Source organism: Elephas maximus, chromosome 22 (assembly GCF_024166365.1).
Source record: "Elephas maximus indicus isolate mEleMax1 chromosome 22, mEleMax1 primary haplotype, whole genome shotgun sequence".
In the NCBI taxonomy this organism is placed as follows: domain Eukaryota; kingdom Metazoa; phylum Chordata; class Mammalia; order Proboscidea; family Elephantidae; genus Elephas; species Elephas maximus.
In genome coordinates this window covers 17,443,966-17,469,163 of record NC_064840.1, presented here as the reverse complement: position 1 = coordinate 17,469,163, position 25,198 = coordinate 17,443,966, and the positions used below count along the sequence as shown (strand labels likewise).

The 25,198-nt window shown below is 42.4% G+C and overlaps 1 protein-coding gene across 2 annotated transcripts in view; it reads right to left on the bottom strand.

The window, feature by feature from the left end:
* BICDL1 (BICD family like cargo adaptor 1) overlaps nt 1–23,626 on the bottom strand; it is an 81,740-nt gene extending 58,114 nt beyond the window's left edge. For both annotated transcript variants that reach the window (XM_049866310.1, XM_049866311.1), the window contains exons 1-2: nt 23,198–23,626; nt 15,972–16,187 (exon numbers count right to left, since the gene is read on the bottom strand). In XM_049866310.1, coding sequence (XP_049722267.1) covers nt 15,972–16,187; nt 23,198–23,626 — 645 coding nt within the window. The remainder of the gene's footprint in view (nt 1–15,971; nt 16,188–23,197) is intronic.
* Between the last annotated feature and the right edge of the window lie 1,572 nt (nt 23,627–25,198).

Sequence of the window (25,198 nt, the reverse complement as noted above, 5' to 3'; positions counted from 1 at the left end):
TTATGCTAAGTGAAAGAAGCCAGACACAAAATACAACATACTGTCTGATTCCATTTATATGAAATAACCAGAAAAGGCAAATCAATATAGACAGAAAGCAGACCGATATTTGCCTCAGACTGTGGGTGGGGGTAGGAATAGGGACTCACTGCAAACAAACATGAGGGTGAAATGTTCTAAACCTGGATTATGCTGATGGTAGGACAATTCCATAAATTTACTAAAAGCCACTGAGTTGTACACTTACAAGGGGTGAATTTTATAAAGTGTAAATTATACCTCAACAAAGCTGTTTAAAAATATTGTAAAAGGTAGTTGGATTAGATTTCTAAAAGGGAGGTCCTCATACCTAAAGACTGGGAACCAGTGATCTAGGAATTTCTGCAAGAGTGAATATATTAAGGAAGCAAAGTATCAGTTCTCTGGGTGGGTAACACCTTTTAGCAGTCAGATTTGCTCTGCACCTGAACTACATAGCTAGTGATATATGCTTACTTGACTCCCATATTTAATTCTAATATTTACTATGCATCTGTGTTTAGTAAATATGTGGGAGCCACACTGATTGCACAGCCCTTGACTCAACAGAGCCAGTGCATAAATTAACCATAACGGATGATGTGATGTAAATGTGAAAAGTATGGAAGTGCTCTTGGTGGTCAGCAAAAGGAGAGATCAAGTCTGGTGGGGGAAGAATGGCATGAGAAATGAGGGAAAACACCTCATTTGGCAATTAAGCTTGGCCTTAAGGACTGGGAGTAGTTTCCAACAGGTAGCACTGGGAGGAGATGATGTGAGACGGGAAAGCACAGGGCATTCTCAGGGAACAGGTTAGTTTGGTTGAGGCATAGGGCACAAACAGAAAAGTAATGGGAAACAAGGCTGGAAATGCAAGTTAAGTTCAGATGGTACAAGGCTTTGAATGTTATGTCAAGGAGTGTAACCTCTGTTTGGTATACAAAGGGGACTTCTCTGAAGGTAGTTAGTTGTTCAGAGTATCCATAGAGGAAAAAAATCTGACAATGGGAAAGACTGGAGGGGCATAAAGTTAAGAGATCTTCAACAAGGAATATGGCAGTGAGAAGGGAAAGGAGGGGGCAGGCTCTTTGATTCGCTGGTCCTGGGAGGGAGCAAGGAAAGTTCACCTGGAATATTATGTCATCTTATGAGAGCTTCTGTTTTGTCATCTTCCCTTCCCCTCATGGGATTTGTCCATCTTTCCCACTGACAAGTGAAAGTTCCTCACTGATACTTTCAGTTGCCTGTTCTTCAGAAGATGCATTTTCATTAATTTTGTTTGTTTTTCAAACAAAAGGCTCTATTTGATAAATTCCTTTCACTTTAGGGTAGTGCTATCACACAAAAAAATGATTTTTTAAAAATTTACATCCTTTTTTTTTAAATTGTACTTCAGGTGAAGGTTTACAAAACAAACTAGTTTCTCATTAAATAGTACACATATTGTTTTGACATTGGTTAACAATCCCACGACATGTCCACACTCTCCCGTCTCAATCTTGGGTTCCCTGTTACCAGCTTTCCTGTTCCCTCCTGCCTTCTCGTCCTTGCCCCAGGGCTAGTGTTCCCCTTTAGTCTCATTCTTGTGTGTGTGTGTGTTTTTAACAGGATGTTAACTTTGAAAGACTGGCCTCAATTTATGCTCTATTCAAATTTGATTTGGTTTTTGGGTAATAAGTCAAATCTTTAAGTAGACTTCAAGGGTTTGACTTGACTTGGAATAATAATTGGTATGTTCATTGTAGAACTCCTGTTAAATGCTGAAGTTCCTCTTTAATAATATGTCTGTCTGCCAGCCTTTTTAGTAAACAGACTGCATAAACCAAAACTACCATTTAAGTAAACAGGATTATTTTTATTTTTACTGCAAGGATTTTAGAGCCCTGTTTTTTACAAAGACTTTTTATAAGACACATTTTCAGAAACCACAGCTTTACTTGCTCCGTGACCTTAGATGAGTCACATCCTCTTGGGGCCTTAGTTGTTCCTTCAACTGTGAGATCAAAGGGTCAGACTACATGGGAGGTGGGTAACATGAGTTAACTTTGTCCTTCAACAAACGTCATATATAAAGGGGTTCTCACGATCTTAAAGCATTATGATAGAAATCTAAAGTCAAATCAGTAATCACCTACTCTTTTAGACTTCAGAACAAACCAGTAAGCTGTTTCTGACGTGTGTGGCACTATATACTAAATGTTGTTGGTGATAAAACCGGTTAAAGCCAGTTCCTGTCTGCACGTTGTCCAAAACCTAGCAGGAAAAATAAACATAACCATGTGTGATGCTGACAATAAAATTTAGACCACTGGCTTTATCACTGAGGTAAATTAAGAGTTTGACAAAAAGCATCTCTAAATGTCACTAATCTTTGAGGATACTATCAAGGATAATTATTCCATGTAGGGTCCTATCAGAGGTAGGATGCTGGTCTGTATGAAGCACGAGCTGGAAGTAATACGGCAGGTCTCATATGTATATTTCATAATCTATAAGTTTTATTTCTATAGAATACTATTGGAATAGAGGTTCTAATTACGGACTGTGTCCAGCATTCAGCTAAATTACTCATTTCCTTAATTTATATTAGAAAACATGGAATCTATATCTATTTCTTAGCTCTTATCACTGATGTAGATGGGAAGACATATGCTAAAACATCTGTGACATCGTAGTTACGTCTTGTCTGCACTCTGAGCCTGACCAGACAATGTCATAAGAGGAGTAACTGGTATCCATAGCAACACCGCCAGACTGGGACAATGTAAAAAGCTGGAACCTAGCAACCTATGACGAGAGGTGTGTGTAAGGGGAATTCTTCCAGTTCTGCAAATGACAAACACGCAATGCTGAATGCGACTAATCGTACGAGGGCAACGTGGAAAACTTGACTCATCTGTACAGCGTTGGGGAATGTCAACCTCATAAAACCTTAATACTATGATGCACGCTTTTAAACAGGAAAAGCACATAAACACCTCCTCACTGCCCGCATTGTCAGTTGTGCGGAGGGAAAGTACTATGTATTATGACTGGAATGGAAAATAAATTTTGTTGTGGCACCAATCATCTTCACCTTTATTTCTAATCTGCAGAGGCAGTGAATCTGGGTGAGAGGAGAAGCCGCCCCGGGCCCAGAGGAGGAATATGTTCTGCATGCAGAGAAGGCACTATTACAAAGCTACTCTTCTCACAATATATCAAATAAAGAGAGGATTTTCCCTCTTAAGAATTTCCTTTCTAATAGAGACCACATACACACAAAGGGACTTTTGAAGAGTAAAGAAACCTTCTAGTTCAATGATCTTGTTTTACTGACAAAGAAACTGAGACCCAGTTGTTGTTGTTAGTTGCTGTCCAGTCATGTCCAACTCATAGAGACCCTATGTACAACAGAACGAAACACTGCCCGGTCCTTCGCCAGCTTCACAATCATTGCTATGTTTGAACCCACTGTTGCAGACACTGTGTCATTCCATCTTGTTGAGGGTCTTCTTTTTTTGCTGACCCTCTACTTTACCAAGCATGATGTCCTTCTCCAAGGACTGGTATGTGGTGAAATGAATTAACTTAATATGGCCCTTTTAGCCATGGTCTTTGTGACTCACACAAAACGAATGAGTGGAACTATGCAAATAAGGTATATGGAACCTGTGACGGTTGGGGTTGTGTCATCTTGGCTAGGCCATGATTCCCAGTATTGTGTGGTTGTCTCTCCATTTTATGTGTTGTGGATCTTGACCCCTACATGTTGATGAGTTAGGACTGGCATAAGGTGTGTTTTGGGTCACAGCTTTGCAGGAGGGCGTGACTCAAGCCACATCCTTACTAACGGTACATCCTTTCCTGGGGTGTGGCCTGCATCTAAGATATATGTGTGCGTTTTGGTGAGGCTCTATCTCTCTGCATCTGGATCCCGCATACAGTGATCAACTGACCTCCCGAGAGGTCTGCTGTATGACCTGGTGATTCTGGGGTTCACCAGCCTCCACAGGCTCTTGGACTGGTGGCTTATCATGTGACCTAATTCGCCGGCTTCTGCAGCCTTGTGAACCAGCAGCCTGTGGTCCAAACTGCCGGTTTGGGTTCGTCAGCTCCTGCAGCTGCATGGGTCAGGAGAAGACTATGCCTGACCCATGAATTTGACACTTGGCAGCCTCCACAACCATGTGAGCCATTTCCTTTATATGGTTTGTGAGTTCTGCGAGACACTGCAGCAGATTAGGGAACCCAAGGATGGGAAGAAGAGTACTGAGGGGAGAGGAAGGAGCTGATGTTAGAGATGATGGAGTGGTACAGCAGCTTGGAAGAGCTGGACATTTGGGACATCTTTAACCTCACAGGAACCAGCTTTGTGCTGATCCTTATAAAAGAAATTATTTCATTTATGGTTCCTCCTGATAACATGTCCAAAGTATATGAGACGAAGTCTTGCCATCCTTGCTTCTAAGGAGCATTCTGGTTGTTCTTCCAAGACAGATTTGTTCATTCTTCTGGCAGTCCATGGTATATTCTATATTCTTTGCCAACACAGTAATTCAAAGGCATCAATTCTTCTTTGGTCTTCCTTATTTATTGTCCAGCTTTTGCATACATATGAAAAAAAAAAAATTTTTTTTTTTTTTTTGAGGCGATTAAAAATACCATGGGTTGGGTCAGGTGCACCTTAGTCCTCAAACTGGCGTCTTTGCTTTTTAACACCTTAAAGAGGTCTTTTGTAGCAGATTTGCCCAATGCAATACGTCATTTGATTTCTTGACTGCTGCTTCCATGGGTGTTGATTGTGGATCCAGTAAAATGAAATCTTTGACAATTTCTGAGACCCAGAGTAAAGATTTATTCAAGGTCACGTTAGTGACAGAGCATGGGCTAGAACTTAGGTCTTCTGTCTTTCAATTAAAACACTACACTAATTTTTTTTTTCATGTTTAAACCTGAATACCTGTTTGGGCTTCATGGGAATGAAAAATAAATTTGTATTATGTAAAGCCATTGAAATTTTAGAGTCTGTTGATAAGTTAGTGTTACTTTACCTAATATAACCATGAATGCGTCTATCCTACCCCAAAGCACCACATTTTTTATTTTGAGGATTCTGGACCAGGTTACAACTTCAAAGGAATTTATCCAAATCTGAGATTATCAGAGACACTGCCTGAGTACAGAAAGACCAAGCAGCTTCTTCAGTTGGGAGAAAATGGTGTATGTGTACCAGAAAAAAAAAAAAAAAAGGTGGTATTGTTACAACTATGTCTGCCGTGGAATCTTACCTATTTAGAATTAAAAGGATCTTAGCAATTAGTCATTACAACCCCTTCAGAAAACTGAAGCCCAGAAAAGGAAATACTCTGGCTCAAGTCATGCTGCAAGTTAGCCATAGAACCTAATCCAGAACCCAGTCTGCCTCTGAGTCCAGGACTCTTTCTACTGACACTGTTATGGCTGAGAATTGCTAACTGATCACCAACCCATTTCTTCTTCTGGAGCACAAACCTAGCCTATGTTTCTCTTGTGTCTGAGTGTGGCCTTCTGATCAGTGAAGGAGTGGAAGTGATGTGCATCATTTCCAGCCACTGAAATTTAAAAGCCACCAGCTGAAGATGGCAAGAGATGGCTGGATCACTGAACCATTGCTTTAAATGAGGGCCACTCACCAACCAGCAATATCAGTTTTTAACTCCTCTGTTAAACCACCACCGTTTGGGGGTTATCTGTTACAGAAAACCATAACTAGAGTTATCCTTCTACAAATACTGAATACCATCCATCCCTTTGTTTCTTTCCTCATCAGTTTTATAATGTTCACTCCTAAAGAGGTGGCCTGTTTTACTTGTCAAGCCAGTGAAAGCCACACTGCATAGCAGAAATAGCAAAGGATGGAACTGTAAACTTGGGCAAGTCACTGAACCTCCCTGGCTTCAGTTTTCTTAACTGTTGACAGATTAGTAATGTGAAAATAATTACTTTTTAATATACAGCTAAAAAACTACTCTTTTCAATAAAATATTAAACATGACTTCAGTATATGAAACATAAAAATGATCAGGTTGAAGTGGAAATGAGAAGGGGACAGGAGTCCATCAACTTAATGTCCCCCTCAGCTCTTCCTTGCATCAATTCCTGAGGTACCTCTTGGGGACCCATGATTCCTGGGGTCATAGTTTGAGAACCACAGGTCTAAACCAATTGTTTTCCAAATTATGTGATTTTTTTTTCCCTCTTTTGGCAGTAGAACTATGAAATCTTATGAGAAGTCTCAATAAATAGAACAGATAATCTTTTAATAATAGTACTTTTTTATACATTGAAATTTATAAAATGTATTTATTTATTGTTCTATAAGACCAGTGAGGCTTTTTGATGAAAACAATTCAACACTGGGGAATAAGGATGATAGCAGCAGTATTAGTATTGATATATTTTTGGATTTAGTTTTGATTTCACAGTATGGAAAAATTTTTTTTATTGACCTAGTGGAATATTTACTAATGCTGACAGCTTTTACACAATCACATAACACTCCTTAGTTAACAGAGATGGCAGGAAAAGTCTTAGGCCCATGTCACCACACAGGCAAGTTAGCCTGATAGGACAAGTTAAAGCACTGACGGTCTTAACCTGTTAAATGAAGTATCTATCACAAGACAGTGCATGATGTCTATGCTGGTAATGGTACTTAAAAGTGTTACAATTTTAAAAACAGAATCAAATCTGCAGACGCTCTGGAAGATCAACATTTTACAAACTGCTGGTCTACATGGACCAGAAGTTCTCTTTTAGCTCTAAAAAATGATATGACAGCCCTGGTTTGTTCTCTCAAATGCCAGTGAAGAGCAACAGAGACCATGCTATCAGAGTCAAAACAATACCTACCTCTGCTGATTGTATCTACTCACTGAATACACATATTTTATTTTTCAAAACAATACTATTTAGGGATCAGGACTATGGCTAATCAGCATAGGTAACAAAGAATGTGTAGTTTGATGTTAATTTTTTTTCTTTGCCAGTAAACTCCAACATTCCTACCATCTGCAACCCTTTGCCAGGTACCACATTTGGAGGCCCCACCTCACACCAGGTAGGGGCGGTTTGTTGACCTCTGCTTTCATCATTCCATTACAATACACTAAACTGGCTACAGGGACTGAGGGAACTCAGATGTCTACATCAAAGAAGGCTGACTGCTGTTGTAGCTGTTGTATTATAGGAATTTAAAGAGATTAAGAAGATCTGCTCCTACAATGTAGCTACGATGGTGCAGTGGTTAAGAGCTACAGCTGCTAACAAAAGGTCAGCATTTGAATCCACCAGCCGCTCCCTGGAAACCCTACAATAGGAGCCCTGGTGATGCTACGGTTAAGTGAGTTTGTCTGCTAACCAAAATGTTGGCGGTTCGAACCCACCCAGCAGCTCCACGAGAAAAGACCTGGTGATCTGCTCCCATAAAGATTATAGCCAAGGAAACGCTATGGGGTCACTGTGAGTCAAAATCCACTCAATGCTCCCTAACAACATCAACAACACCAACAGTAATTCATCTGAATCTTGAGCCTTACAACTCCACAAATTCAGGCAAAATATGTTAGAACCTTAGACTTTCTTCCTTTGAAAAGGAAAAACAGAATTAGATACACTTGTAACGAACATATCGAACCTTAAGTCTCCTCAATCAGGCATGGCTCTCTCTGGGTAACTAAGAACAGGCTCAAATAATCACAACACAGATCTACCAATAAAAACACCCATATGCTGAAAGACTAAGCAATTACCACCCTAATGTGTTTAACCTACTAATCAGCAACAGCACCAATGTGGAGAAAGGCTGTCTTCATACAGGAGAGCTGCTCTATGCAAAAGACCCTTTTCTGTTTTAGCTGATTTTTAATCCTTCTAGCATATCCTTGATATGACAGACAGAAGCTGCAAGAAATGGATCTCAAACTTTTGAATTAATTTTACCGAGTGACTCTGATGTTAAGGGGCATCCAAAACAACATCAACTAAGAAAACAAGCCAATGAGACAGTACATACACATGAGGAAGTTTCTAATTCTGACTACCCATTCTAGAAAATACACAAAAAACAATCCTGAAACCAGTGGTTAACCTGTAACTAGTGCAAGGCCTTGGGCACGTGTCAGTCAACTTCCAATCCTCAGCTTCCTCATCTGTCAAATAAAGAATAATTACTACTACTTCCATCACAGGGTGCTAAAAAGATTAGCGGAGGTCGCATACGTGAACGTCCTTTGCAAACCTAAATTATTGTTATCTGGTTGGAAAACAATCTTGTTTTTATGATGTCTTTCAAGAATAGGCTGACTAAAAATTGCTAGGCCTTTTTTTCCCCCCTAAATAATAACACACGTGTAGATAAAGAGTACTTTTAAGAAGAAAAATAATAGAGCCTACCTTCCCCCCGCCCCCCAATAAAAGCATAAAAGCCTATTCAGCAATTAAAACGACTTTGGGTGAGCAGCTGTTGTTCACAGTAATGTGTCCCAGAAACAAGGATGGCTGTCCATCACCAATAGACAGAGAAACTGTGAAACTTAGGGCCACTGCCTTCAAGTCTCTAATCCTGAGAAAGGAACCTGGGAAAAACACCATCAGGAGAAATGTGCTTCAGGAAACGTATGATGCAGATTCAGCTGCTAATTCGAAATGAGCTGTTTGAAGAAAAGGAGTCTGTTTACTTTTCAGAGGAAAATTAGCCTTTTCAGGGAAAATTAGCTTCAGCTAGTATGTATACACTGTATTCTTTGTGTGTGGATAAGACATGAGAGGCTGACTAAGGAATACAGCTCCAAACAGGCAGGAAACTAAGCACCCTGTTTGCATCAAATTCCTCCTACACATCTCACCTCACAGGCACTCCTCAGAAGAGTGACTCCTTTATGGGCTGAGAGTGTGGGGGTGGGGAGATGGGGGTACCAAGGGAATGGGATGTGGGCATTCTGGTCTTCAGGCACTCTGAATGAGTAAATTCTTGAGTGACAACTTCTGGAAAGACCAGAAGGGGGTAGAAAATGTGGAATCAAAACCAAAAAAAACCCGTTGGTGTCGAGTCAATTTTGACTTATAACAACCCTATCTATTGATTGATATAGCATACGTAAAATAGGGAAGAAATCTAGGAAAATTTCTAGTCAGTTCCTACAAACCCTGTGTTGTTGTTAGGTGTCATCGAGTCGGTTCCAACTCATAGCAACCCTATGTACAACAGAACAAAACACTGCCCGGCCTGCGCCATCCTCACAATCATTGCTATGCTTGAGCCCACTGTTGCAGCCACTGTGTAAATCCATCTTGTTGAGGGTCTTCCTCTTTTTCACTGACCCTCTACTTTTCCAAGCATGATGTCCTTCTCCAGGGACTGGTCCCTCCTGATAACATGTCCAAAGTGAGACAAAGTCTTGCCATCTTTGCTTCTGAGGAGTATTCTGGCTGTATGTCTTTCAAGACAGATTTGTTTGTTCTTCTGGCAGTCCGTGGTATATTAAATACTCTTTGCCAACAGCATAACTCAAAGACATCAATTTTTCTTTGGTCTTCCTTATTCACCGTCTAGCTTTCGTATGCATATGAGGTGACTGAAAATACCATGTCTTGGGTCAAGTGCATCTTAGTCCTCAAAGTGATATCCTTGCTTTTCAACACTTTGAAAGAGGTTTTTAGCAGCAGATTTGCACAATGTAATATATCGTCTGATTTCCTGACTGCTGCATTCATAGGTGTTGATTGTGGATCCAAATAAACTGAAGTCCTTGACAACTTCAATATTTTCTCCATTTATCATGATAGCGCTTATTGGTCCATCTGTGAGGATTTTTGCTTTCTTTGTTGAGGTACAATCCATACTGAAGGCTGTAGTCTTTGATCTTCATCAGTAAGTGCTTCAAGTCCTCCTCACTTTCAACAAAGTTGTGTCATCTGCATAATGCAGGTTAACAAGTCTTCCTCCAATCCTGTTGCCCCATTCTTCTTCATATAGTCCAGCTTCTTGGATTATCTGCTCAGCATATGGACTGAATAAGTATGGCAAAAGGATACAATCCTGACGCACACCCTTCCTGAATTTAAACCATGCAGTATCCCTTTGTTCTGTTTGAACTACTGCCCCTTGGTCTATGTCTATGTCCTCGTGAACACAACTAAGTGTTCTGGAATTTCCATTCTTTGTGATGTTATTTATAATTTGTTACGATCCACACAGTTGAATGCCTTTGCATAGTCAATAAAACACAAGTAAACATCTTTCTGGTATTCTCTGCCTTCAGCCAAGATCCATCTGACATCAGCAATGGTATTCCTTGTTCTGTGTCCTCTTCTGAAGAGGAGTGAACTTCTGGCAGTTCCCTGTTGATGTACTGCTGTAACTGCTTTTGGATGAATTTTAAAGTAAAATTTTACTTGAGTGTGACATCAGTGATGCTGTTTGATAATTTCTGCATTCTTTTGGATCACCTTTCTTTGGAATGGGCACAAATATGGGTCTCTTTCGGTTGGCTGGCCAGGAAGCTGTCTTCTCAAATTTCTAGACATAGACTAGTGAGCACTTCCAGCGCTGCATCCATTTGTCAGAACATCTCAATTGGTATTCCATCAATTCCTCATCACGGAGCCAGGGGGTGAGGGGGAGGAAAAGGTGGGACTGATATAGCATACATAAAACTATAGGGAAGAAATGTAGGCTTATTTCCTAGGCAGCTTCTACAAACCCTAAAGCTACATATTTTGGGGAAGGAGCTCCTGAATAATTTTGAAATCTTATTTCCTAGAAGCAATCAATTGTTTTTACCATTCTTTGGTCACCAGGTGCTCAAATCTGGCCCCAGTGTTTGCAAGAATCTGTGAACGGTATTTTATTAGTACAAACTGTGAAAATGCCTTCTTTTACTTCTTATTTGGTGTTTCTAACACTACTGAAATGCATTTTGGAAATAATCTCTTACTTCAACTGCTTTTCAAGACCGGAAAGGCTAAATAGGAAGCTTGTGATTGTTGATATTATTATGAGCAAGAGTGTTTCCACGCTGTTCAGATCACTCCTCTGGCTTGATGCTGTACGAGCTGGCAGAAATGATTTTCCCAAGTGCCTAAACTGTGCTATACAGCTGTGGCAGGTTAAACCAGTAAAAAATCACTTCAGGACTCTTTAATGTCGGGCAGAACTCTGATACCTTTGCTGCTGCTGCTGGGGAGAAAATTAGCTGGCCACTCTGGAGGTTTCTTCAGCAATGCCAGTGAAAAGCACTGCATTACGTACCAGGATTCCTCTAAATTCTCCATTTCATGCTTTACATATGGAGATATTCACCTCAGGCACCAAGCATGGCCTTCTCCTCTTTCCCAAAGCAAGCACCATTGTGTTCTTTCCACTTTTGACATACTTAGGATGATAGGTGTCTAACAAGTTCTATTAAATCCCACTGTCAATACCATCCTGGTGTTTTCTAATTTAGAAAGTGAATTACACTTTCTCCGAATACGTCAGCCTGAGTCTCACAAAAATGAAATTCACAGAATCTTAGGAGATAGGAGGGAACTTAGAGGGGATCTTGTGCAAATGAACGGATAAACTGGGAGAAAGTATCCCCAGGGTATATACAGCAGTGTTCCAGGGGATACTAGGTACAACCTGATCCAGCTCCTACAAGGGTCAATTTTACACAAAGATTTGTGAATAGAGATTTAACTACAAAACAGAACATTTTCCCATATATGTTAAAGCGGTCTGATCATCTATGGATTAAGATGCAAAGCTCAAATGACTTTCTGGAATAAAATAATTTTTTATTTGCTAGGTGCTCATGTGGGGTGGCTATGAGTTGAAATTGACTCGACAGCACCTAACAACAGGGACACTTCAGATTCTTCTCTTACCAAATTAGAGGATCAATGCTCGACCAGATGCAAAAATTATATACAAATGATGATGAAATGATAATTATGGTGGCTACCATTTATTAAGCACTTACTGTATGCTAGACATTATGGTTAAGCATTTCACATGTATTACTACATTTATTCCTCAGTACTATCAGGGAATAGTAATAATTGTTTCCATTACACAGAGGTGGAAACAGAGGCTTAAAAGGGAAAAAATAACTTCCCCATGTTTGCCCAGCTAGCAAAAGGCAGAGCTGGTGTTTGATCTCAGGGCTGTCTGGCTCCAGAACCTGTGAATTTAATTGCTGCCTTAGAAATTTAAAGTTGAGGCACAGAAACTCGTATCGGCCTTAAATTGGAAGATGCTTAATCAAGTCTCCTATCTTTGTCCCTCTTGTTTTCCCAGCTGTAAAATAAGAGCAATACCTATCCCTACCTTCATCACACTGAGGGTCTGAAAGCTCACGGGCTATATATGCTCATAGCATCCTATTTTAGTGCTGAAAGAGCCTCGACCACACAAAAACTTGTACATCAGTGTTCACAGCAGCATTATTCACAGTAGCCAGAAAGTGGAAAGAACATAAATGTTAATCAGCTGATGAATGGATAAACAAAATGTGGCATATCTATACAATGGACTATTCTTCAGCCATAAGAAGCAGCAAAGTATTGATATATGCTACAACATGGATGAAGGTTGATAAGTGAAAGAAGCCAGACATAAAATACCACATATTGATGATTCCATTTATGTGGAATGCCCAGAATAGTCAAATCCATAGAGACTGAAAGTAGAGTGGTAGTTGCCAGGTGCTAGGGGGCAGGGGAAACGGGGAGTGACTGCTAGTGTGTATAGAGTTTATTTTTGGGGGGAAGAAATGCCCCAAATTAGGGAGTGGTGACAGTTGCGCAACTCTGTGACTATACTAAAAACCACTGCATTGTATACTTTAAAAGACTGAGTTTCATGAAATGTGAATTATATACCAATAAAACTGTTATTATAAAAGGAAGAAGCTTGGAGACGATAGCAGTCAAAGAAAATACTACATGTAAAAATACTCTGGACAAAAACATCACAGAAACATTGTACTGCATTTTAGATATTATACAGGTCATGCTTCTAAAAACACATTGTAGCTACCACTACTGACCGCTCTGACCAGGGACACAATAGAAGGTCCTGGGTAGAATGGGGAAAAATGTAGAACAAAGCTCAAATTCCTAAAATAAGGCTAGACCTACTGGACAGATAGAGACTAGAGAAACTTGTGAGACTATTGCCCTAAGATACCCTTTGAACTTGGAATTGAAGCTATTTCTGCAGGTCACCTTTCAGCCAAATAATAAATTGGCTTATAAAATAAACAATCTCACCTGTGAGTAATGTGTTCCCTTAAACAATTAACTCTATGAGAACAAACGGCCAACAGTTACCCAAAACCAAAGATGAGAAGGCAAGAATGGGAAAGGAAGCTAGATGAATGGAAACAGAACAAACAAAATGGAAATAATGAGAATGCTGACACACAAAAATTGTAACCAATGTCACGGAACAATGTGTATAAACAGTGTTAAAGAGGAACTTAATTTGCTGTGTAAACTTTCACTTAAAATAATAAAGTCTTATTAAAACACACACAACACATTATATACATTGTATGAAAAGCATGGCCTTCTACTACCTCTGGTGGTTGCAGTCTTGTCCTAGGACAATCTTAATTCACCTCAAAGTACTCAACTCCTCTAGTTCCTTAACACTAAGTTAATAAAACGATAATAAAATGTAACCTAAACTGGCTGCTGATAGAAACCCCAGGGGCTTGCCCTGTTTAACAAGAGAAAGGGAAAAAGGCCATGAAACACATCAAAGGCCCATATTCAAGGTCAGCAAGGATAACAAGAATCTAGATCTTGGGGAGATGTTATCCTCCTACATTCTTTTGGGAGCAGCTTATCAGGAATCAGGCAAAGGCACATCAACTATAAAGATATTGCTTTAATAAAACAACCATCAACATTGAAACAAATCTTTACCTTCACATACTTCTGAACTAAACATATTATCTCATTTCATTTCAACAGTACTTGTGTGAGGTACAAATTTTACTTCCATTGTAAAGATACGGAAAGTGAGGCACAGACAAAGTCACCCAGTGAATGAGAAGCACAGTCAAGATTCAACATGGATTCAAATTCCAAGCCCCGTGCTCTTTTGCTATGTCAGTTAGTATTTGCGTTCTCCCTTCATCTCCCTTGGCCATGCACCTTTCACCAGATCAGAGAGCAGGGTTAAGTCTGTTCTGCTCACATTATTTTGTATCGTAGACTTAAACCAAAAACCAAACCCACTGCCTTCCAGTCATTTTCGACTTATAGTGACCCTATTAGACAGAACAGAACTGTCCCATAAGATTTCCAAGCAGCAGCTGGTGGATTCAAACTGCCGACTTTTTGGTTAGCAGCCCAGCTCCAACCACTGCACCATCAGGGCTCTATCATGGACTTTGTCTCCAAGAAATCTTAATTTTTCCTCTACTTGTTCTAGTTTGTTATATTCATTCCTTAAGTTTCCATAAAAAGAACTCTTTACCAGAGTTATTTACTAAATGTTTTTGTACAAGTGAATCAATCTAGCCAAGTCTAGCTGGTTAGTATAACCTTTCATGAATAATAAATAAAAAGACTCAAAAACCTATAAAATCTTCCAAGGATAGACATTCCCTTCCCGGTTGCTTAAAAAGGTTTTAGAATGGAGTCAGAAATGATGTTAACTGAAATGACTTCTTGAAAAACTGTCCAACTTTTGTTTCCCAACCAAACAGGGTACGGTGATTTGATTCCCTAGATGGGAAACTCTCGGGCAAGATCTTTAGCTCTGCCTTCTACCTGAATTCTCACCTTTCATGTATGTTCTGGTATCTCCCTGAAACTTCCAAGATATTTGGCATCATTTCCTCTCCCCCTCCTCATCTCCCTTCTCCTAGAGTCAACATTTACTTCACACTTACTTGTGAGGCATGCAGGTTTTCCTCAGTCTCAGAGTACCCAAAGGAAACATCTCTGGCACAAACTAGTTAAACAACTTTGTACTATGTCACCATCAAATGATTGGAAGAGCCAGGACTTTAACCATAAGCTGCTCTAGCTAAACTTTCCCAAAAACCTAAACCCTAACCATGTGGACGAGGCAGTACTTTCACAAGAACATTAGCTGTTAGATATCAGAGCAGAAGTTCTTTTTCTCTGTTAACTAAAGAGTTAGCAGTTCTATTTTTAACACCTAGGAAGGGCTGAGGTACAACAGTAAACTCAGCTCTTAACTTCCAACAGTAGGTTGATTTAGAGATCAGGGCACTAACAACATTCCTGCATTTGTTAAAAAGGTATGTTCTGTGTTTAGATTAGATTTCCACCTATTCAGCTTTCAACCCCCTTCTTTGCAATGATTTTATATCCTTGACCTTGGTTAATTAATACTTCCAGGATACCACCCTATACAGCACAATTAAGAATTTTTACTTAATATGGAAATAAATAAATATAGAGACACACACCTCCTATCGCATTTAAATGACATGAAAGAATGTATGCTCACAAATGGCAACATCAACGAAAGTTATCTGCTCTAGAAATTTTCCCTACACTTTTCAGTTTAAAGATGGCAGCTTTTAATATATGAACTGAATGCATTAAGGTAACTTTCCCAGTGACAGGCTTGCTCTAGGTAAAGGAATCACGGACTTCCAGAGCTTAAGGAACGTTAGAAATCATGAAGCACAACCCCTTCATTTTACAAATGAGAAAACTCCCAAACTGAGTGATTTGTCAAAGTCTCATATCCGGTTAACGACAAGGATTGGCCTTGGCTCCTGACTTCTAGTTCAGCACTGCTGAAGTTCTCGGTGGAAGATACTTAACTCGCTGACAACAAACCCAAAGGCAACAAGAATCAGAACTGCTGCTGCCATCCACACGCCTGGCATTTCACATAAGCTCTGTTTTAACTTGGAGAATTTTACGCCACGAATCCTCTTTTTTAACTCAGGACTCACCCTGCTGAGTTGATCCAGTAACCTCTGGTTCTGTTCGGACAGTTCTTGGACCGCCCGCGTCTTTTCTCGATCTGCTTCCCGCAGGTGAACTTGCTGCCTCTCCAACTCGTCCTGAAGCTGTTTCACGTCACTCTCCAGCTCGGACACTCGCCCTTCCCATTCCCCTTCCCGGTTCTCAAATCGTCTTCTTAGTTCGTGTTTCTCTTGTTCTAAGTGCTGGATGAAAAATTTTAAAACCATTAAAAATTCCACAGCCTTTCTTTTCTCTTTTCATACAGTCCTAACTTTTCTTTCCCTCAGTCGGCAAACAAAACAATCTGCCACATAGGACAAATGTATGTTGCCCAATTTGCAGCTATAAAAATATTCCCTTCATCCAGATGAGGGAAAGAATTTGTTTCACAAACTGAACACCACCTCTGTTGAAAACACTTTATGGTATTATGTTTACTGCCGTCCTTGGGCATGCCGTTCTAGACTCAGGCATTCCCCGGAAATTTAGCAAGTCATCTGATCAGTGGAAGAACTGTATATTTAAACAGCTAAAACGAGTCCCATAACCAAAATACTCATTATTATTTTAAGAAGGCTTCTTTCGGAACCATCTTTTATGCTTGGCATAACACCAGGCACTGAGAACCGAAGAATTTTCAGAGCTGCAAAGAACTTCAGAAATCCTTTAATCATCTCTTCTTACAAACGAGGCAACAGAGGATGAAAAAGAGGTTAAGCGTTCAAGGTCAATACTAGTAAATGGCAGGGCTGAGCTTTGTAACTAAGTTCCTTGACTCTGTTTAGTGTTCTAAGTCATAACTCAATAAGTACTTGTTGCTGTCTATAAAAACAAACAAAAAACCCCCTGCTGGAGAGCTGATTTCAACTCACAGCGACCCCATAGGTCAGAGTAGAACTAGGGTTTCCAAGCAGCAGCTGGAAGAGTCTAACTGCCGACCTTTTGGTTAGCAGCCGAGCTCTTAACCACTGTACCACCAGGTACAAGTTGCTATATAGAGCGCTGTATTTCAAAATCATTAAGGTAAGCTCAGGTTCAGGCCCATTAAGCCTTGCAGATTTATTTCTGATCCATTCATTTATTCTTGAGTGGCTACTGTGGGCCAGGTACTGTCCTGGGGACACAGTCATGAACAAAATAGAAGGGGTCCTTGTCTTCATGGAGCTTTCATTCTAGAGGCGAAGACTGATCACTATTTAGTTGTGTGTGACAAATGAGATCCAGGAAAAGTACAGATGGTTTGAAGTAGCAGTTTAATAGAAAGGGATTCCTTTGGATTAAAGCAATACCATCATTTTTTTCAGTGAGATAAATATGGTGGCCTCTTTTCAGAGGCAAGTATGTTCTACTTAAAAAAGCAAAGAATGTGTAAAAGCCAAGTCTGTATCTCAAAGAGTATATGAAGTGTAAGCTAACCTAACAATCCTTAATCTTTGGTACCCTCAGAAAAGTTCTGGTGTAATTGTTTGAAAATAACACCCACCTGATCCCAATTGGAAACCCTGTGGCATAGTGGTTAAGTGCTAGCCAAAGGGTGGGCAGTTCGAATCCACCAGGTGCTTCTTGGAAACTATGTGTGGCAGTTCTACTCCGTCCTACAGGGTCACTATGAGTCACAATCAACTTCATATTGGGAGACCCCAATTCCTTAGACCATGATTCAGTTAAGAAGGCATGAGGCCTGGTCATCTATTTTTTTTTTTTTTAGTCTACAGAAAATTCTGATGCACACCCAAGGTTGATAATAAGCACTGAGGTTGTTTCAACCAGCTGAAATGAACATACAAATTTTCTCCCTCAGAGTACTCAATCATCTCTTCACCTTGGAAATAAATGTACACTCTTAATCTATCAAAGTTTCCATCTTTCAAAATATTTTTTGGAATGCTTCTTTGGAAATTCTTAAGGTCCAGTTTATAGTCAGGCAACAAAATCAGTCCCATTACTTCACATCTGAGGTTTGTTTAAAAAATGAGATTATCCGTTTTCATCCTGCCATCTTATTTCTCTGACTCTTCTCTGAAAAAGGAGCTCTGGTGGCACTGTGGTTCAAGCACTCGGCTGCTAACCAAAAGGTCAGCAGTTCAAAACTACCAGCGGCTTTGCTGGAGAAAGATGTGGCAGTCTGCTTGTATTAAGATTTACAGCCTTGCAAACCCTTTGGGTTAGCTCTGATTTGGAATCTACTCGATGGCAGTGGGTTTTTTTTGGTTTTTGGTTGCCCTGAATAGCTTGTCAATGTTTCTTAAAGACAAATGCACCCCAAAAGATGAAAATTTACCATGACGAAGAGTAATCAAAAGAATGTGCCAGAAGATTAAAAAGGTGATCCACAATGAAAATTCTGAGCACATTAGCAAAGGCAGTATTTGCCGAAATGAACACAGAGCCTCCCAAGTAGACCACTTTCAAAGGCATAACTCATCTGGATACAGCCACTTTACTTACTGTATCTGTTTGAAAAGCACATTACTTTATAGTTACAGTCTTTTCAGCCTGTTTGGAGCACATGGGAAAGGTATGCAAGGGAGGGACTTCCACTCATCAGCGTGAGAATTCCCTGCTCTGTGCTTCCTTCATACTGCTAAACTTCCCAAAATGAGAATGTTCTAGGGATTGCAGAAACTTCAGAAAGATGGAATGCAGAAACAAATGCTAGCTGCAATCCTAAAATTGTGATCCTTTGGTTTTATTGAGTTTTCCCAAAACAAACAAAAAAAAGACTGAGCAGAAGGCAACAGCAAGAGCTCAGCAATCACTGTGTTACCGAGAGGCCAGATAAATTAGGCTTGTGTTCTAAAAGAACAGAGAGACTTCAAAATATTCAGCAAACAGCTGTTGGTGAACAGCCCAGTCAGGCAACTAAGACCATCCGCTGCACTTGGAGGGAGGAGGACAGGGTTGAGGACAGGTGGTGCTGGTCAGTCTATTCTGTCCTTCCAGTTCTACGGGCATGAGGCAAACTTCCTATTTCACGTTTCCCAGCCGTTTGAAAAAAAAAAAAAAAATCAAGATATTCTTATAAACAAACAAACTCCAGGCACTATGTCAGAAGTATGGAGGCCAGGCTCTGTCTATGCTTTCCCTTGTTTCTCAGGGTTCTATGGTATTTTAAATGCTAACATCAAAACCATCCAGGTCATCAAAAACAAGCAATGTCTGAGAAACTGTCACGGTCAAGGGGAGCCTACGAGATACGAAAACTAAGTGTAATGTGGTACTGTGCATGGGATCCCGGAACAGAAAAAGACAGGTAAAAGCTAAGGAAATCTGAAGGACTTTAGTTAGTAACGGAGTTCCTGGGTGGCACACATGGTTAAGTGCTCGGCTGTTAACCAAAGGGTTGGAGATTTAAGTTCATACACTGGTGCCCTGGTAGGAACTCCTGGCGATCCACTGCTGAAAATATCTGCCACTGAAAACCCTGCCTACGGAGCACAGTTCTACTCTGACACGCATGGGGTCCGCCACGAGCTGGAGCTGACTCAGTGGAAACTGTTTTGGTTTTTCAGTTTTAGTTCACAATAATGCAGCAATATTGGCTCATTCACTCATTGTGGCAAATGAGGCATAATAGCAAAAACTGAGTCCGGGGTATCTGGGAACTCCCCATACTCTTTTTTCAATTTTTCTGTAAATCTAAAACTGTTGTAAAAAAAAAAAAAAAAGTCTATTAAAAACTCCAAAAAAATTAACGTCATTAGCCCACAATAAAATAGGTATTTACAGAAACGCACTTCTACAAAGGACCAAAAAAAGCAACATGGTAACCGAAAAATACAAAGAAAAAGTGCTGTTGTTTAAGTCGACCAAGCAGTGAATACAGATCAAGGCCTTGGGTTCGCTTCCCTAAATCTACCAGTGACTCCCACTAGGTAATCATTTTCATCTTAACTTTTTGCCCTCTTTAAAAAAAGGGATTAGAATTATGAGAACTGGCCTAGGAAAGGGGGAAAAAAATGTAAGAGGAAAGAGATTAACTCTGCTGTGTACACTTCCACCAAAAATACAGTAGTATTTTTTAAAAAAGAGACCATCTCTGCAGTAAGAGATAATTCACTCAGCAGCAATGGAAAAAAATGGGAATGCTGTACATTAAAAAGAAACAAACAAAAAAAACACGAAAAGAGAGTGGAGGGAGACAGCGGCTGTCTCATTAGGGGGATAGTAATTGGGAATATGTAGCAAGGTGTATATAAGTTTTTATGTGAGAGACTGACTGGATTTGTAAACTTTCACTTAAAGCACAATAAAAATTATTAAAAAAAAAAAAAAGAAAAGAAAAGGAAATATTTAACCCCTAAAGAAAAAAAACTGTATAAATATAAGTTACTATTTTAGTTTAAAAACAAATGACCTGGCTGAACCTAAGTTTTAAAAGCAAAAGGGCTAATTGTAGATACAGATGAAATAAATTTAAAAAGTGCCTTTAGAACTTTAAGCATATGCAAATCTGTTTAGTAAATGAATCATAAAATATAGCCAATTCCAGGGTGAAAAAAATAGCCCAAAACTTACAGCTTTAAAATGAAATAGAATCTTCATTTTAACCTTGAGAGATGTATAGCTAAAAAACTTCTAATTCAACCCTTAGAACATTAAAGTCTTTTAAGAGAGAGAGTATGCCTTTAATGGGAATAGTATGGTGGCGTAATAGTTAACAGTTACGGCTGCTAAGCAAAAGATCATCAGTTCGAATCCACCAGCCGCTCCCTGGAAACCCTATGGAGTAGTTCTACTCTGTCCTACTGGGTCGCTATGAGTCAGAATCGACTCGACAGCAATGGGTTTTTGGCACAGGGTCAAGTACTTTACGTTTTAAATGACAAAACAGAAAATCTTGGATTCAACAGGAAGAGCTGGAGGGGTGTTCAGTATTAACTGATAAATAGGTAGAGAAGATCTTGAAAATGCTTGTTTGGTTTGAAGTTAAAAAAAATGGTAATTTCAAAACCAAGCGAGGGAGCAGATAAAACTAAAACCACTCTCACTATTTAATAGTCAAACCCCACTGTTCTCTGAGTCCACTCCTGAATTTACCTTTTGAACTGACCTGTGAAAAATGTGTTTGAGTCCACTGTCTGACAGTGTGGGAGATTATAAATGCTTCTGAAAGTAAGGGCTGGTTCCCTACTCGAAAATGTTCAATTTAATTGAAAAGGTAGTGGCAGTGTTAAACTTTAGAAGCTTTGTCTATGGAGACATTCTAAAATCTAGGCTGCTCAAGAAATATACTGTTAGCAAAACTCAATTACAGGTATCAAATGAAGCACTCCCATGTTAATCAGGTTTGTCACTCTCATATTAACACTAAAAGAATTCATAAGCAACCAATGGCAATATCTTTATATCTTAAAAAGTGTATTTTTAAAAACTCATGATAATTTTCAAACATACCCTAGAGGGAAGAGTATAACTGAACCCTCACGCACCCATGGCTCATTTCAACAATGATTGATATTTGGCTGTTAAAAAAAATTTTTTTTAAACACTAGAGTTTGGATGCTGACCCACAGAACAGTGAAGTTAAAAAAAAAATAAATAGTTCAAGAGTTTTAAGCTATTTTCTTAATGTCTACCAAGTCAATAATTAAGTCAAAGGTAATTTATTCTTTTACAGGAGAACATTTCTTGTTACAGCAGAATTTTTGAAATCTTTCCCCTTTGTTGAAGAAATGTATAAAGGTTCCACATGGAACCCAGGATGTGTGTAATTGCACACTCAGGATTGCTATGAAATCTATCACTAATCAAACCGACTGATACGATGTTCCTTTCAAGTTGGCTGTCTCTTCAATCAAGTCTCTCACTGAAAGAATTTGAAATCACAAGTATAAATCTCTGCAGGAGTACTTCTTTATGCAGTCGTGTAACTGAATCTCTTAAAAAAAAACACACACACACCCTTTTATTTCTAGATCTCTACTTCAAGTGAAAATTAAACAATTCAATTCATCAGGTTGCTTTTTGGCAGTCTACCCACAGGTTTCACAGACCACTTTTCAGAGACGTATCACAGGAGTTCATCAACTGGCAGACCTAGTTAACAGGCCAACTGAGCTACAGGGTACTCACTGGTTTCCTCCCCCACCCCGCCCCGATTTACTTTGGATATATTGTGGGACTGCAGACACTTAAATGTTATTATAGAGAAGTTTCTGAATCTACGTGCTGACTGTTGAACCAGTAGCAGTCATACTGAGCCAGACTAGGATCAACTTCAGACCTTTTATACAAGATTACTACTGTCCTCTTGTAACTAAGAATGAAAAGAACTGGTCACAACCAAAATGGGTAACAATGGTAAATCCACAGGCAGAAAAGGATAAGCTTGTCTCCACTGCCATAAATCGCCACCCCCCCCCCCCCGCCCCGCCCCTGGTTTTTTGCAAAACTACTTTTTAGAAATGCTGGCAGTCTGTACCACATTCAGGGCCCTTTTTTAGTTAAGGGCAAGAAAACAAACAGGCATAGCTCAGAATGAGCAGAAATATTACAGATACTATTGATAACAGTAGTTACACTAATGTGGTTCTCACATGTTGCATTTGACCATCCAACTGCTGGCATGAGACCCAGAACACAGAAAGCATGATTAAATACACATAAATACTGAGGTCCAAGTTAAATCCACTCCCAGCAGTCACATGTTGAGCCCTGGCATGCAGGCTCGCCTGATTTCTGCAATGGAACCCCATTTCCTAATCCCTGAGTATTTGAAGGCTATATAAAGCTCCTTGAGGGGCACTTGTTTCCCACAACTCTGAGCTGCCAGGAAGTTAAGACAAGGGCATCTGGAGGCTTTAAAGCCCAAACTGGAAAGCTTTAGGCTAACACCCTGATTAGAGATTACTTCTGGGAAAGCCTGGAGCATATTTTAAATGCTCCCCGACTTTCTCCTGTTCTGTGTGCAGACATCATCTCGGTGCTGTATAAATTAGTCATACTGTAAGCTCTATTTTAGAACTGTGTACAGTACATATATAGAACGGCCCACAGCGGTGGGAGCTGTGCATGGTCTCACTGGCTATGAGCAGGGTGGGAAAGTCGGGTGGGTTCAATGGAGGCCCTGGTCTGACAATCCGAGGTCCCCCACCCGATTCCCTCTCCAAGCGGTTTTCTGCGAGGTAGGGTGGATAAGGAAAGGCTGTCCATGGCCGGGTGAGTGCCTGGGCTCCCCTGCCTCCCACCCATCCCGGGCGGGGGTCTTCACCTCCAACTTGTCGGTCAGCTCCTTATGCATCTGCTCGTACTGCCGGCTCATGTCCTGGTTCCTCTCGAGCAGCGCCTTGCCCAGCCGGGCTGCCAACACCAGATCCTTCTCCTTCTGCCGGATCACCGACAGCAGCTCGGGATCCTGAGCGGGCGGCGACTGCGGCCCGGCCCTCTCGGCCAGAGGCCCGGGCTCGGCCTGAGGATTCTCCCCGGGGTCGCACGGCCGCTCCCCGGCCGCCAGCAGCGCCAGCTCCTCCTCTAAGGCCAGTTCCAGCTCCCCGGGGCCCCCGGGGAAGACGAGGGCGGCGGCGGCGGCGGGACTCCCGAGTGCGTCCCCGGCCGCGGCGGGCAGCTCCATGCAGCAGGCGCTGTCCGGCTCGGCGGGTGCTGAAGCGCGGCCGGCCAAGCCCAGGCAGAAGGCGGACATGGCCCGCGCGCGCGGAGCCCGCAGCGGTGCAGCCCGGCCGGCGCGCGCCAGGCTGCAGGGGGAGGGGCCGCCGCGCCGCCCCGCGCCCGGCGCCTCGCCTCGCGCCGCGGCACGCGCCCCCCGGTCCCCGCGAGCCCTGGGCGCGGCGCGCGCCGGCCGGCCGCCCCTCCCCCGCCCGGCGGCACGCGCCCCTCCCCGCCCCCGGCTCCGCGGCGCGGCCGCTGGGGGAGAAGAGGCGAAGGGTGTGGGTAGGGAAGGCCGAGGCGAAGAAGGGAAGGCTGAGGGGCCGCGAAGCGAGAGGCGAGGTGTGAGGAGGAGCGCCGCCGCCGCCGGGGTTTTAGCCGCCCTGTTGCTGCTGCTGTTGCTGCCGCCGCCGGCCGGGCAGCGCCTCACGGGGCGGGCTGCGCTCCGCTGTCGCTGCGACGCTCGCTGCTGCCGGCGGCCGCCCTCTGCAGCCGCGCTCCATGTCCCTCGGCTCGGCGACAGCCCCAGCAGCAGCCGCAGCGGCGGCGGCGGCGGCGGCTGCTGCAGGGGCCGAGGCGGCAGCACCACATCGCGCGCCGCGCAGCCCGCGAACTCCTTCCTGCCGGCCCCCGCTCGCCGGCTCCCCTGGCCGGCCGCACCCGCCCCGGGCTTCCGGCCGCGCCCCTCTCCCCGCCCTTCGCCGGCGCCTGACGCGCGCGGGCACCTGTCGCCGCGCCCGCGCGGGATTCGCCGGCTCCCGGGTCTCCTCAGCGGCGCCCAGGTGGCGCCGGCAGCCTTAACCCCTGCGCTGCCTCACGCCCGGGGCCAGCTGCGCGCGCCTCCTGTGGAGGCGGGAGGCGCAGCCCTAACGGTCCCGTCGGCGCCTGAGGCGCGGCCACGCCCCCCGCCTCGCTCCCACCTCGGGGCGCGGCTCCGCCTTCAGCCTCGTTCTCACCTTGGGCTATGGCTCCGCCCCACGCTGTCACCTCAGGCTGTAGCCCCGCCCCACCCTCGTTGTCACCTCGGGGGTACTGCCCCGCCCACAGCCTCCCTGACACTGCTGGGTTGGGCACGGGGCTCAGCCTTGTCGTCACGTCTTGGGTGAAATCTGGGCCAAGGGGGCTGGGGGCATTCCTCCAACTCCGGTGGCTCACGGTTGCGGAATTTAGGTCTGCGTCCCCGGGACAGCTAAGCAGGCAGGAGAGGGAGCCCTAGAGACAGGACGAGGGATGACTTGGGAAACTCGGCATCTTAATGATGATGACTCAGGGATATGAGGGACTAGATGCTTCGGGTATCAACAGCCTGGACAGGAAGGAGCCGTGTGGAGAAATAACGGAAAAAATGCTTGTGGGTGAGAATACGAAGCAATCTCCCTAATAAGTCCCCCCCCACAAAAAAAAAAAAAAACCAAACAAAACAAAACCATTGCCATCGGGTCGATTCCGAGTCATAGCGACCCTACAGGACAGAGTAAAACTGCCCCAGAGGGTTTCCAAGGAGCAGCTGGTGGATTTGAACTGCAGACCTTTTGGTTAGCAGCCAAGGTCTTAACCACTGCACCACCAGGGCTCCCTAATAGTAGCACTTAACCACTATGTCACCAGG